The sequence below is a fragment of the Symphalangus syndactylus genome, chromosome 12, assembly GCF_028878055.3.
Source record: "Symphalangus syndactylus isolate Jambi chromosome 12, NHGRI_mSymSyn1-v2.1_pri, whole genome shotgun sequence".
In the NCBI taxonomy this organism is placed as follows: Eukaryota; Metazoa; Chordata; class Mammalia; order Primates; family Hylobatidae; genus Symphalangus; species Symphalangus syndactylus.
In genome coordinates this window covers 126,017,040-126,032,051 of record NC_072441.2, presented here as the reverse complement: position 1 = coordinate 126,032,051, position 15,012 = coordinate 126,017,040, and the positions used below count along the sequence as shown (strand labels likewise).

At 42.7% G+C, this 15,012-nt stretch overlaps 1 protein-coding gene across 5 annotated transcripts in view; it reads left to right on the top strand.

Annotated features, from left to right (window-relative positions):
• The window catches only part of BTF3L4 (basic transcription factor 3 like 4), a 32,247-nt gene extending 24,200 nt beyond the window's left edge, over positions 1-8,047 (top strand). For 3 of the 5 annotated variants that reach the window (XM_055254548.2, XM_055254550.2, XM_063627561.1), the window contains exons 4-6: positions 1,571-1,772; positions 4,268-4,327; positions 4,868-8,047. In XM_055254548.2, coding sequence (XP_055110523.2) covers positions 1,571-1,772; positions 4,268-4,327; positions 4,868-4,914 — 309 coding nt within the window. In that variant the 3' untranslated portion in view covers positions 4,915-8,047. The remainder of the gene's footprint in view (positions 1-1,570; positions 1,773-4,267; positions 4,328-4,867) is intronic. The other 2 variants (XM_055254549.2, XM_063627562.1) reach the window with 1 other exon arrangement.
• Positions 8,048-15,012: the final 6,965 nt, after the last annotated feature.

Here is a 15,012-nt window from a genome sequence, read left to right as displayed (position 1 = left end):
ATAGTGATTTTTGTCAGAAAAACCTGGGGAAATTATTTGTGGGTTTAGTTACAATTTTCCAGGGATTTGCCTTTATTTTCTCTGTGTTCAGGTCTTGCCTGAAATTTAGAAGTCCCTTTCTTGCCCTTCCTTTCTGGTGCTATCAATGGTGGTGATCACCTCTGAGGAAGAAAAGCCCTCTTCCCACTGTCCGTGGAGAACACTCAGCATCTATGCTTGATTGTGACAGGGCAGATTTTGGATGGATCATGAAATGCTTCTAAAGTAGCGAAGAGTTAACTCTTCCTAACCTTTTTATATAGTAAGCATGTTACCACCAAGGTAACTTACCCAGGGGAATCAACTACATAGTGGAATCACATTATTCACACATTTAACTTACGCAAATTCAACTCTACTGAAAAAAAAAAGTACATGAGTGAGAGAGAAAAATAACAATCTTAAGTAGCACATGTTAAACCTTCCATTTCAGTAAGTCCCAGGCAATGGATGAAATCGAATCTGAAATAGTCGGTTCATATTGGTGAAAGTTATGGAAAGAATGTGAGGATGATTGTTAAAGGTTTCCTAGTTGATAAAGCATGTTCAGGTCACTAGGCAAGTGGGTGGGACAACTTCTTTGACCTTTACAGGGGTCATTAAAGATTGTTGAGAAGCTACCCTTAAGAATTAGAGGAACTGGCTGGGTGTGGTGGCTCATGCCTATAATCCTAGCACCATGGGAGGCTGAGGTGGGCAGATCACCTGAGGTCAGGAGTTCGAGACCAGCCTGGCCAACATGGTGAAACCCCGTCTCTACTAAAAATACAAAAATCAGCCGGGCATAGTGGCACGTGCCTCTAATCCCAACTACCTGGTGGGAGGCTGAGGCAGGAGAATGGCTAGAACCTGGGAGGCAGAGGCTGCAGTGAACCGAGGTCATGCCACTGCACTCTAGCCTGGATGACACAGCGAGACTCTGTCTCAAAAAAAAAAAAAAAAAAAATTAGAGGAACTAGCAAAATCCCCTACAAAGAATGGCATGATTAGAACAAGTTGAAATTTTTATAAATGTACTAAGTGCTTGAAGGAATGAAACACCTGGTTACATTTCTGAGTGTTCTTCATGGATTTTCAGTGGTTGTTTTTACCATATACTATTTCCCCTTTGTAACCAGTCCCCTAAGTAAGATGCTACCCTACCAAGTGGAAATTGCACTGATTTTGTTTGACAGTATAAATTGAGTAAGATAATGAGTAATTTCATTAAGAGGCTGGTTTGTGGCTGCTACTTCCATTTTTTTAAAAAACATGGGCATGTACTTCTTTCTCTTGGAAGTCTTTGAGTTTAAAATCTAGATTCTATAATGAATTGAATATTTCTTGTCCATCCTAGTAATTTGTGCCATCTACACCATTTTACTTTATTACTATGATCTTTTTCCACGAATGTCCATTCCTTGGCCAGTTACTACCTTGGGATTACATAACTACCAAGTAAAAAACCATAATTAGCTGAATTGCTTTTTAAAAATATATTGTTTTAGTGTACCTAGCATGTGAAGTACATTTTTCTTCTGTGATCATACAGGTGAATATGATTAAAGATGATGGGACAGTTATTCATTTCAACAATCCCAAAGTCCAAGCTTCCCTTTCTGCTAATACCTTTGCAATTACTGGTCATGCAGAAGCCAAACCAATCACAGAAATGCTTCCTGGAATATTAAGTCAGCTTGGTGCTGACAGTTTAACAAGCCTTAGGAAGTTAGCTGAACAGTTCCCGCGGCAAGGTAGGTATTTCAATTTAGTAAATCTTTCTCTCCCCACCTTACTTAAAGAACCTAATCATTTAAAAGGTGTCCCATCTTAATTTCGATTTGCCTGTAATTATTTTACTTTCTATAAAGTTATTTCTATGCTTCATAAAATTTTGAGTTTGTTTAATGACTATGTAGTGTGACACAGAATATTCAGAAACATGGCTGGGCGTGGTGGCTCACGCCTGTAATCTCAGCACTTTGGGAGGCCGAGACGGGCGGATTGCCTGAGGTCAGGAGTTCGAGACCAGCCTGACCGACATGGTGAAACCTCGTCTGTACTAAAAATACAAAAATTAGCCAGGCATGGTAGTGGGCGCCTACAATCCCAGCTACTCGGGAGGCTGAGGCAGGAGAATCGCTTGAACCCGGGAGGCGGAGGTTGCAGTGAGCTGAGATCATGACACTGCATTCTAGCCTGGGCAACAAGAGAGAAACTCCGTCTCAAAAAAAAAAAAAAAAGAATATTCGGAAACATTTTGGTAGTAATAATAGTAAGTTGAGAAGTGATTACCTAAAAGGATAGTGCCCAGATCTTCAGGCCATAATTTTATTTTATTTTATTTCATTTTATTTATTTTTGAGACAAAGTCTTGCTCTGTCTCCCAGGCTGAAGTGCAGTGGTGCGATATCAGGTCACTACAACCTCCACCTTGTGGATTCAAGCAATTTTCATGCCTCAGCCTCCCGAGTAGCAGGGACTACAGGTGGTGTGCACCACTGCACCCAGTTAATTTTTGTATTTTTAGTATAGACAGGGTTTCGCCATGGTGTCCAGGCTGGTCTTGAGCTCCTGGCTTCAAGTGATCCACCTACCTACTGCCTCCCAATGTGCTAGGATTACAGGCGTGAGCTACCATGCCTGGCCCATCATTTTAAATAGTTAATTTGATATTCACTGCTAATTAATGACAATCAGAAAATACTGTTGTATGGCTGGGTGCAGTGGCTCACTCATGTAATCCCAGCACCTTGTGATGCTGAGGAGGGAGTATTTCTTGAGGCCGGGAGCTCAAGACCAGCCTGGGCAACATGGTGAGACCCTATCTGTACAAAAAATACAAAAATTAGCCAGGTGTGGTAGCGTGTGCCTATAGTCATAGCTACTCAGGAGGCTGATGCAGGAGGATCACTTGAGCCCAGGACTTCAAGGCTGCAGTGAGCTATGGAATGCCACTGTACTTCAACCTGGGTGACAGAGGGAGACCCTGTCTCTAAGAAAAAAGAAAATAATGTTGTCAGACATATATGTTTTTGTTAAATATTGATTGCCCTAATAATGTGGCAACCATAAGTTCTGAATTTCCAAGATAGTCCTGGTTTCAAAAGTGTCAAGTTGCCCCTAAAAATGAAAAAATCTAGTATTGCAGTGCCCATACTACCTAGCTAGATATTTTCTTACACCAACAGAAATGAAAAAAATCTTTTTTTTTTTTTTTTTTTTTTTTGAGACGGAGTCTTGCTCTGTTGCCCAGGCTGGAGTGCAGTAGCGTGATCTTGCCTTACGGCAACCTCCACCTCCCAGGTTCAAGCAATTATCTGCCTCAGCCTCCCAAGTTAGCTGGGATTACAGGCGCCCGCCACTGCGCCTGGGTAATTTTTATATTTTTAGTAGAGACAGGGTTTCCCCGTCTTGGCCAGGCTGGTCTTGAACTCCTGACCTCGTGATCCACCGGCCTCAGCCTCCCAAAGTGCTGGGATTACAAGCATGAGCCACTGTGCCCAGCTTTTTTTGTTGTTGTTGTTGTTGTTTGTTTGTTTTGAGACAGAGTCTCACTCTGTCGCCCAGGATGGAGTGCAGTAGATTACAGGCGTGAACCACCATACCTGGCTGAAAAAAAAACAATATTAATTTTTTATTTGGAGAATATGGCCACTGTAAAGTCTTTTTATTCGGTGATCAGTTATTCCACTTTGCATATAAATTTATCTTTGTAGGCCATGTGTGGTGGCTCATGTCTGTAATCCCAGCACTTTGGGAGGCCAAGGCAGGTGGATCCCTTCAGGTCAGGAGTTCAAGACCAGCCTGGCCAACATGGTGAAACCCCATCTCTCCTAAAAATACAAAAATTAGCTGGGTATGGTGGCGTTTGCCTGTAATCTCAGCTACTTGGGAGGCAGGGAGAATCGCTTGAACTTGGGAGGTGGAGACTGTAGTGAGCCGAGATCACATCACTCTACTCCAGCCTGGTCAACAGAGTGAGACCCTGTCTCAAAAAATAAATAAAATAAATTTCATCTTTGTCACACATTGAAACTGCCAGCTGTGTTATCAGTGTATTAACTGATAAAGTTTTTATTTTTAATGTTACTCAAGCAAAAAAATATGAATGGCATTTTAGATTGACAATATTTAGCTATTTCTGAGCAACTGTATGTGATTTATACAGGAAAAAAGGGATAAACATTATAAGTTTTCTTTAAGGTCTTTGTTCTCAATGACTAATATTAAAATAAACTTTTTGTAGTCTTGGACAGTAAAGCACCAAAACCAGAAGACATTGATGAAGAAGATGATGATGTTCCAGGTAAGTGACATTTCCTTAGACTTAAGATTTTAAGCATCCTGTTTACCTCCTTTCAGTCACTGCATAGATGACTTTTAGGTTTGTGTTGATTGTAAGCTCATGAATTTAAATTGATTCACAATAATGTGGATAGGATCTAATGAAAAACAATATAAGCCTCCACCTTAGAACCCAGAATCAGAAGTTGTCACACAAAGCTCTGCTGTCTGGATTTATTAAATTGAAATCACTGTGATTATAAATTTGCATAGCTATTGTTTTAACATTTCCGTGTGAATTATAATTGACATATGAAAATGCTATTCACTTCAGTAATTTGCATAGACAAAAGATGAACATTTCCTTAGGATTACTGTCCTAAGCAAATAATTAAATCATTGGTAGTAAAATGCCACCAGTTCATTTCTGCGTCCTTATGTTTTCAGGCTAATTCTGGTTGTACTAAGTTTATTTTTGGGGGGGTTAGAAGTTAGGAGTTCCATTTACCTCTTTTTCCTTTTTTGTATTCTTTGATTCATATGCTTTGTTTTTCTTTTTCAGATCTTGTAGAAAATTTTGATGAGGCATCAAAGAATGAAGCTAACTAAAAGTTTGGTTTTTGGAAGCTGGCATGGACTAGATTTAACAAATCAGCTATGTGGTTCCAAAGTTTTACAGACACAGAGAACATCACCTGTTACTAGTTCAGTAATATAAATATTTTGTATATTAATAATGCTGTTTGTTCAGCATTTTTCGGTCATTTGATTTTGCATTTTGCACTTCCTCCCAGGATATTTTTTTGGTCAAAATATGAAGTATTGGTGCAGTTTGAGGGTGTTTTGGTTTTTGATTCCTGGTTTTTTTGTTTTTTTGTTTGGGGTGTTTTTGGTGTATGTATGTTTATGTATGTGTGTGGGTATGTGTGTATACAGTGGAGAGCAAATTGGAAAACACTTCTATTTATCCTCCTCCCTCCCCAGTAGAAATAAAAAAAATCTTTACATTTGTTACCTTTCATTTCCCCCCATAAGACACAGAATTAATGGAAAGTGGGTATCTTGGATTTCAGATCTGAAGAGATTTTTACCATTAGTGGTTTGATTTTAATTTGCTTGGTTAACTATCATATTTTTCATACACTTCTCTGGGTTTAAAATGTCTTGAGGTATTTTGCCACTGGCTTCATGCTGGAGTAATGGGTAACATATCTTTGGTATGGTTGCCGTAGATTAACTTACCTAGTCAGACCCAGAAGAACTTCTTTTACTAGCTTGCTTCCTAAATGCCTTTTTTCCTCTCCTTTTGGTCTCCAAATGGCCTGGTCAGCTTTTGGTAATATTCTTCCTCATCTTCCACCTAACTTGAGAAGGATGTTCTCCATATAGAGTTAAGTGAGTGCCTAATCCCTCCTTTTGTAAGATTTTGTTCCCTCATCTTGAGGAACAACTTCATCTTCAACTTTTTATTTCTCCCCGATGTTACAGTTTGGTAGATTTCAAACTGGAATACCTAGCATGTGCTTGCTAAATAATTTTATGCCAACCTTATCCTGTATCCTAGCTGTTCCTAATAGCAGGTACAAAAATGCCTGTTTTTCAGCAAGGTTGAAACTGGGAATATCCTTTTGAATCAGAAGAAAATAGGCCATAGACTTATCCCCCAGCACAAATGGGCATTCTGTGAAATGGTACTGGCTCTAGGAGGATTTCCTCAACCACTCTCCTACTCTCGGCCTTGAACCTACCTCTGGGTTGGATCTTACTATTGTAGCTGCTCACTATACCCTCCTGCATGCTTAGAATAATGCTTTGGGGGGACCACTGGTAAAACACAGTATTTATTTTTTTACCTCTTTTAAGAGGACTTGGAGGTAAGTTGCATTCATTCACTCAAGTTTCCCTCTTGCTGTCTAATAGAAGCTTACTTTTTGCTATGTCAGCATTTGTTACAGCCAATATTTAAGGACAAAATTTAGAAAATACATCATTTCCTGGCCCATCATCAAACTAATACAGCTTAACCTTGCAGCTACCAACTTTTGTGTCAAGCTAGATATCTTTATTTGATATCTAAGGTGCAAGACCAACAATATATTAAGAGATCTGTAGACATGAAGGCAAAGCTCTTGTATTTTTTTTCATCCAAACACCTCAATTTATTTTATAAATTCGTTCATTTTTCCTGTTATGTTTTATATAATATATGGACTAAACAAAATAAAATAACAGTACAAAAGAGGAGAATATTTCCTCTTGTGCTTTTCTTGATGTTGTGTACAGAATTTCCTTTTATATTATTCCTCTACCCTGCACCTGTAAATGAATGTTAGTGCAGTAATTGTTTGAAATAATGCCTCATCCAGTGTTAGGTCAGTAGCTCCACGGTCTACACAGTCCAGAATTCTTTCTCTAATTGTCCCAAAGGGGGACATTGTGGAGGCAGAGTTAGGGGGACCACTTCAAGTGGTTAGGGACAGATAAATAATAGGCAGTATAGCACATGAAAGAAAACACACACTTGGAAGCCAGGAGACTTGTGTCCTAGTCAAAATTCTGGCATTATGTGACCTTGGACAGGTCATCTAACTACTGTGAAATTTATCATCAGTCAAATAAGATTTTATTCTGTTTTGTTTTGTTTGAGATGGAGATTTGCTGTTGTTGTCCAGGCTGGAGTGCGATGTTGCGGTCTCGGCTGACTGCAACCTCCACCTCCCAGATTCAAGTGATTCTCCTGTCTCAGCCTCCAGAGTAGCTGGGAATTTTTTTTTTTTTTTGTATTTTTAGTAGAGATGGGGTTTTACCATGTTGCCCAGGCGGGTCTTGAACTCCTGACCTCAGGTGACTCATTTGCCTCGGCCTCCCAAAGTGCTAGGATTACGGGCGTGAGCCACTGCACCCAGCCCAAATGAGATGTTTCTAAATCTGAAGTTTCTTCTGCTTTAGCATTTCTGTAGATCTCATTTGAAATTTTTCAGGGAAGGGATTTTATCATTTGTTCAGAGATGTCTTTATTTTTATTAATACCCATAAAACGTTTGTGTATTTGCTTCTTCCTCTTTCTCCTTTTGATCACATTTTAGCTACTCACCTAGAGGATCTCTGGCCAGTATTCCCTTTTATTGTATTGATAACAATTCTTAATGGCTGGCCTGTCTTATGTACAATGAGCCAATATTCTTTTTTGTTTTATATTTTTGTATCTTCCCCTTTCCTGAACAAAGCATATTTAGAGTCTCAAAGAAATCCTCTCCACAAAGACATGTTCCTCCCTCTGGTGTGGGTAGACACAGGGTAAGAGTTTGGATGAAATGTTTGTAAATTGTAGTGTTCTTGGCATAAATATGAATTAAATAGTTTTTTTATATTTAAAGAACTAGTTAATATGTGCTTCTTTCTAAGGTTAGGTATTTTTTGTCAAAATAGCAATGATAAAAACATTTTGTGGGGGAAATTGACCTTAAAATTTTGGGATAATTCAAGAAATGTCTGCAGAAAATTGATTTCTGATCTTAATTTTTGTGTTAGTCCTTTGAGGTTTTTTGTTTGTTTGTTTGTTTGTTTTTGTAAAGCTCCTCATCTGTTTTGGACAAGTCCAAAGTAAATGGTTGGGCTCTTATATCTGTTTTACCCTTATTTTTCCTATTAAGTAATGGTTTAAGAATATATCAAGCACCTTAATTTGTTGTTAAGTAGCTAGTGCTTACAGGATTCCATTAAATTCACTTTAATAAGCCTATGAAGTTCTTACGAAAAACCCATATCTGGGATGTGTTTGATTTGTTTCTTTGTTTTAATTCAGTGTTTAACCCTAGGTATGCTACATACCCATAAATAAGATACCATGGTAAGAGATAGTACGTTATAATGGGAAAAGCCCAAGTTTTTAGATAGAGATCAATTCTGCTATCTACCATTATGTTGTAACCTTCCTGACAGGGCTGCTGCAGTGCACAACTTCGGGAGCCATCACTTATTTTTGTTGTGTTCCAGAAGGTGCCCCAGCAGCCCCGCTGCGGGCTGGGGGTCCGGGAAGCTGCAGGCTGGACGCACCGCCCCAGTCAGCGCCAAGGCCCGGCCCGCACGCCGCGGGCGCCACCCAGTGGCCATCTGCGGAATCGGCGGCGGAGACGGCCTGCAAGAGCCTGCAGGCCCAGAGGGTACCGGGGGTGACAAAAGGGAGAGAAGGTGGAAGGAAGGGCATATCACCAAAGGGACTGCTAGTCTATAGGTCATAGAGCAATTCATTCAGTCCAGGAACAGTGATCCGTGGGCAGGGCTGCACGGGCGCCGGTGCGCAGAGCCTGCAGGGGCCCTTTTCTCCCTGTGGGTTAGATATCCCCGGCTCCAGGTGACCCCTCCCGTATGACAATCTTTGGCATGAGTCTGAGGTTCCTGCTCCTGGAATCCCTGGCTTCCCTCTGCCAAGCGCATTACACCCACAGCGCCACAGCTATGGGCTGATGAGAAGACAAAGACGGGACTCTACACCCTGACGTTGGAGAAGCGCCTCACTCCATGGCTGGGGTCTCTGGGGAATAGCACTTTGCGGCGAGTCCAGGTTCTAATCCCAGCTCTGCCCTGACTCTCCGTGTGCCCCAGCCCATCTGTGGAAAAATGATGATAAAAATAAAAATCTACCCAACCTCCTTTCCGGAGGTGGGGGAGGTGAGGCTTGCACGAAATAATGCTGACGAAAGCATTTTGAAGACCAAAAACCATGGTATTCCAAGTTTCTGATCTGTGATAGCTTTAGTAACCAGGTGAATACAAGAAATTACAAATACACTTACTTAAAGAGTAAGCCCGTCAAGTTCTGACATTAAAAGCTCTTCAAACAAGAGACTTTTGTTTAGAGGGGAAAGAAAGGAGCATGCAGTTGAGATCCAAAAATACAAAGTTCCATATGGGAAATTTAAATGATCTTAAGGATTTTACTATATAAAGTTTAGAAGGCAGCTCACTCTTCAGGAAACCAGTAGAATCGACATTACAATCCCCAAAGACGTTTGGAGGACACAGGAGAAGCCACAAGTTAACTAGGATCCTACTTGATCCACTTCAAAAGCACAATCACAGAACCTCACAGTGACCTCGGACATCCCTACAGCCACCAGCATCTATTCAGAGTGCGCATGAACACCTCCACCTGCCCACTTGTACGGGGCTATTCCTTGTACAAGAACAAATCCACCTGCAGACCCCATTCTGATAGCCACAGCGGTGGAACCCAGGCCCCTGACTATTGGCCCAGTATCATAAGAACAAAGCTGTCCCCCACTTCGGAGTTCAGACCTGGAATCTCAAGGCAGGATGAAAATTGACCCCAGAGTGAGGGAGAGAGGCAGCCCTGGCCCAACCTCTACCCCCAAAACAGAGCAGCGAGCCAAACAGCATTCCCTCACTGCCTGGGTACCATGGGTAGCAGCTGCGGGGAAAGCGAGACCACCTGCTTCAGGAGAGAGGATTGGGGCAAGCTGAGCAGGGGCCCAGCACCTGGCAAGGCAGACCCGAATGAGGGATTTCGGCTCCTCTGATTAACACATCTCCTCAAAGTCCTTTTTTTTTTTTTTGAGACGGAGTCTCACTCTGTTGCCAGGCTGGAGCACAGTGGCGCGATCTCGGCTCACTGCAAACTCCGCCTCCCGGGTTCATGCCATTCTCCTGCCTCAGTCTCCCAAGTAGCTGGGACTACAGGTGCCCGCCATCACACCCAGCTAATTTTTGTATTTTTTGTAGAAACGGGGTTTCACCATGTTGGCCAGGATGGTCTCGATCTCTTGACCTCGTGATCTGCCCACCTCGGCCTTCCAAAGTGCTGGGATTATGGGCGTGAGCCACCTCACCCGGCCCTAAAGTCCTTTTTGACATGCAGGGTCCTATGCAGATCCTAGCAGCCTCCTCCTCCTCCCTTCCCCCTCTCTTACTGTCTTCCTTCCTAAGTAGAGAGGGTCGCATACACCATCACAGCCTGTGTATTTCTGCTTCACAGTGTTTTTGTCCCAGTTTGTTCTATTTCTCAGGTTTTTCTTCCCTTTTGCATCACATGGTGCCATGCAATATCTATTTCCTCTGTGGTCCTCCAGAGTGCCAGAATCTCTGGGAGTGAGCCTTGACAGACATCTCCTCTGAGTCCCCCAAGCCCCGTGGGTTGTTGGATTTTACTGAGCTCCAATGTCTAAGTACACTCACGCGGAGGCAGGCAGAGGGATGAGATGCCTAGCAGCCAAGTGGACAGCACTCTGATGTCAATTCTCACCCTGTTTAGAAGTTCCAGGTCCTGGATTCTGAGGTGAGGGGCAGACCCAGTCTCATGGTAGCAGTATTGGTTTCAAATTAATTCGACAATTCTCTGTTGCTCTTACTCTGGCATCAACAATATGCTGGGTATTGGGGAACTTAAAGGCAGGATGAGAAGATCTGAAGACTCCCTCACCTCGCCTTTCATTCTGACCCAAGGAAGAAGAGCACTCATCTGGTTGGTCAGATTTCAGGACACTGACATATTTGCAAGTGGGTGTGGTCACTATGCATAAAAGATAAGCTGAGGATGTGGCTGCAGAGGTTCTCTGTTCACCCAGCAGATGCATTTCACTGGCCCAGGCTGAGACACTGTCCTTGTCCTTCCATGTGGCTTGCCAGAGAACAAGAAGAGCAGAGATCTGGGGAGAACAAGGCCCCCATACTCAGCCCAGCTGACCCCAGTTCACTGCATGGGGTTTATGGTCCAAGCCCAGCTACCAGCAAAGGTGACTCTGCTTCCTCCTCTGTTCTTCCTCTAGGGCTCCCTTTGGGACTTTGCAGGTAGTTGTTGCTAGAGGCTAGGTCTGCCTGGATGCCCTAGCCCTTACACATGGCTTAGCACCTCAGTACTGCCAATAGCTTTGATAAGGAGCCATCACCCTCCAGCTCAGCAGGAGGCTAGCGCAGTGCTGAGGGAGGAGGGAAGAGCTAGAGTATGATTTCATCAGGGAGTTAGGAAAGGCTTCACAGAGACAGCAGAGTTTAACACTGGCCTTGAAAGACACATAGGATTCCACAGAAATTTTAAGGCAAAATTGACAAATGGGATCTAATTAAACTAAAGAGCTTCTGCACAGCAAAAGTAACTATCATCAGATCGAACAGGCAGCTTACAGAATGGGAGAAAACTTTTGCAATCTATCCATCTGACAAAGGGCTAATATCCAGAATCTACAAAGAACTTAAACAAATTTCCAAGAAAAAAACAACCCCATCAAAACGTGGGCAAAGGATATGAACAGACACTTCTCCAAAGAAGACATTTATGCAGCCAACACACATATGAAAAAAGCTCATTATCACTGGTCATTAGAGAAATGCAAATCAAAACCACAGTGAGATACCATCTCACACCAGTTAGAATGGCGATCATTAAAAAGTCAGGAAAAAACAGATGCTGGGGAGGATGTGGAGAAATAGGAACACTTTTACACTGTTGGTGGGAGTGTAAATTAGTTCAACGATTGTGGAAGACAGTGTGGCAATTCCTCAAGGATCTAGAGTCAGAAATACCATTTGAACCAGCAATCCCATTACTGCGTATATGCCCAAAGGATTATAAATCATTCTACTATGTAAAGACACATGCACATGTATGTTTATTGCAGCACTATTCACAATAGCAAAGACTTGGAACCAACCCAAATGCCCATCAATGATAGACTGGGTAAAGAAAATGTGGCGAGCCAAGATGGCCGAATAGGAACAGCTCCGGTCTACAGCTCCCAGCATGAGCGACTCAGAAGATGGGTGATTTCTGCATTTCCATCTGAGGTACCAGGTTCATCTCACTAGGGAGTGCCAGACAGTGGGCGCAGGACAGTGGGTGCAATGCACCATGCACGAGCCAAAGCAGGGCGAGGCATTGCCTCACTCAGGAAGTGCAAGGGGTCAGGGAGTTCCCTTTCCTAGTCAAAGAAAGGGGTGACAGATGGCATCTGGAAAATCAGGTCACTCCCACCCTAATACCTCACTTTTCCGACGGGCTTAAAAAACGGCACACCAGGAGATTATATCCTGCATCTGGCTCAGAGGGTCCTACGCCCATGGAGTCTTGCTGATTGCTAGCACAGCAGTCTGAGATTAAACTGCAAGGTGGCAGCGAGGCTGGGGGAGGGGCGCCCACCATTGCCCAGGCTTGATTAGGTAAACAAAGCAGCCAGGAAGCTCGAACTGGGTGGAGCCCACCACAGCTCAAGGAGGCCTGCCTGCCTCCGTAGGCTATACCTCTGGGGGCAGGGCACAGACAAACAAAAAGACAGCAGTAACCTCTGCAGACTTAAATGTCCCTGTCTGACAGCTTTGAAGAGAGTAGTGGTTCTCCCAGCACGCAGCTGGAGATCTGAGAACAGGCAGACTGCCTCCTCAAGTGGGTCCCTGACCCCCAAGCAGCCTAACTAGGAGGCACCCCCCAGTAGGGGCAGACTGACACCTCACACAGCTGGGTACTCGTCTGAGACAAAACTTCCAGAGGAACGATCAGGCAGCAGCATTCGCAGTTCACGAAAATCTGCTGTTCCGCAGCCACCACTGCTGACACCCAGGCAAACAGGGTCTGGAGTGGACCTCTAGCAAACTCCAACAGACCTGCAGCTGAGGGCCTGTCTGTTAGAAGGAAAACTAACAAACAGAAAGGACATCCACACCAAAAACCCATCTGTACGTCACCATCATCAAAGACAAAAAGTAGATAAAACCACAAAGATGGGGAAAAAACAGAGCAGAAAAACTGGAAACTCTAAAAAGCAGAGCGCCTCTCCTCTTCCAAAGGAATGCAGTTCCTCACCAGCAATGGAACAAAGCTGGATGGAGAATGACTTTGACGAGTTCAGAGAAGGCTTCAGACGATCAAACTACTCCGAGCTACAGGAGGAAATTCAAGCCAAAGGCAAAGAAGTTAACTTTGAAAAAGAATTAGATGAATGTATAACTAGAATAACCAATATAGAGAAGTGCTTAAAGGAGCTGATGGAGCTGAAAGCCAAGGCTTGAGAACTACGTGAAGAATGCAGAAGTCTCAGGAGCCAATGCGATCAACTAGAAGAAAGGGTATCAGCGATGGAAGATGAAATGAATGAAATGAAGTGAGAAGGGAAGTCTAGAGAAAAAAGAATAAAAAGAAATGAACAAAGCCTCCAAGAAATATGGGAGAAAAGACCAAATCTACGTCTGATTGGTGTACCCGAAAGTGACGGGGAGAATGGAACCAAGTTGGAAAACACTCTGCAGGATATTATCCAGGAGAACTTCCCCAATCTAGCAAGACAGGCCAAAATTCAGATTCAGGAAATACAGAGAACGCCATAAAGATACTCCTCAAGAAGAGCAACTCCAAGACACATAATTGTCAGATTCACCAAAGTTGAAATGAAGGAAAAAATGTTAAGAGCAGCCAGAGAGAAAAGTCAGGTTACCCACCAAGGGAAGCCCATCAGACTAACAGCAGATCTCTCGGCAGAAACTCTACAAGCCAGAAGAGAGAGGGGGCCAATATTCAACATTCTTAAAGAAAAGAATTTTCAACTCAGAATTTCATATCCAGCCAAACTAAGCTTCGTAAGTGAAGGACAAATAAAATACTTCACCGACAAGCAAATGCTGAGAGATTTTGTCACCACCAGGCCTGCCCTAAAAGAGCTCCTGAAGGAAGCACTAAACGTGGAAAGGAACAACCAGTACCAGCCACTGCAAAATCGTGCCAAATTATAAAGACTATCGAGGCTAGGAAGAAACTACATCAACTAACGAGCAAAATAACCAGCTAATATCATAATGACAGGATCAAATTCACACATAACAATATTAACTTTAAATGTAAATGGGCTAAATGCTCCAATTAAAAGACACAGACTGGCAAATTGGATAAAGAGTCAAGACCCATCAGTGTGCTGTATTCAGGAAACCCATCTCACATGCAGAGACACACATCGGCTCAAAATAAAAGGATGGAGGAAGATCTACCAAGCAAATGGAAAACAAAAAAAGGCAGGGGTTGCAATCCGAGTCTCTGATAAAACAGACTTTACACCAACAGAGAACAAAAGAGACAAAGAAGGCCATTACATAATGGTAAAGGGATCAATTCAACAAGAAGAGCTAACTATCCTAAATATATGTGCACCCAATACAGGAGCACCCAGATTCATAAAGCAAGTCCTGAGTGACCTACAAAGAGACTTAGACTCCCACACAATAATAATGGGAGACTTTAACACCCCACTGTCAACATTAGACAGATCAACGAGACAGAAAGTTAACAAGGATACCCAGGAATTGAACTCAGCTCTGCACCAAGTGGACCTAATAGACATCTACAGAACTCTCCACCCCAAATCAACAGAATATACATTTTTTTCAGCAGCACATCACACCTATTTCAAAATTGACCATATAGTTGGAAGTAAAGCTCTCCTCAGCAAAAGTAAAAGAACAGAAATTATAACAAACTGTCTCTCAGACCACAGTGCAATAAAACTAGAACTCAGGATTAAGAAACTCACTCAAAACCACTCAACTACATGGACACTGAACAACCTGCTCCTGAATGACTACTGGGTACATAATGAAATGAAGGCAGAAATAAACATGTTCTTTGAAACCAACGAAAACAAAGACACAACATACCAGAATCTCTGGGACACATTCAAAGCAGTGTGTAGAGGGAAATTTATAGCACTAAAT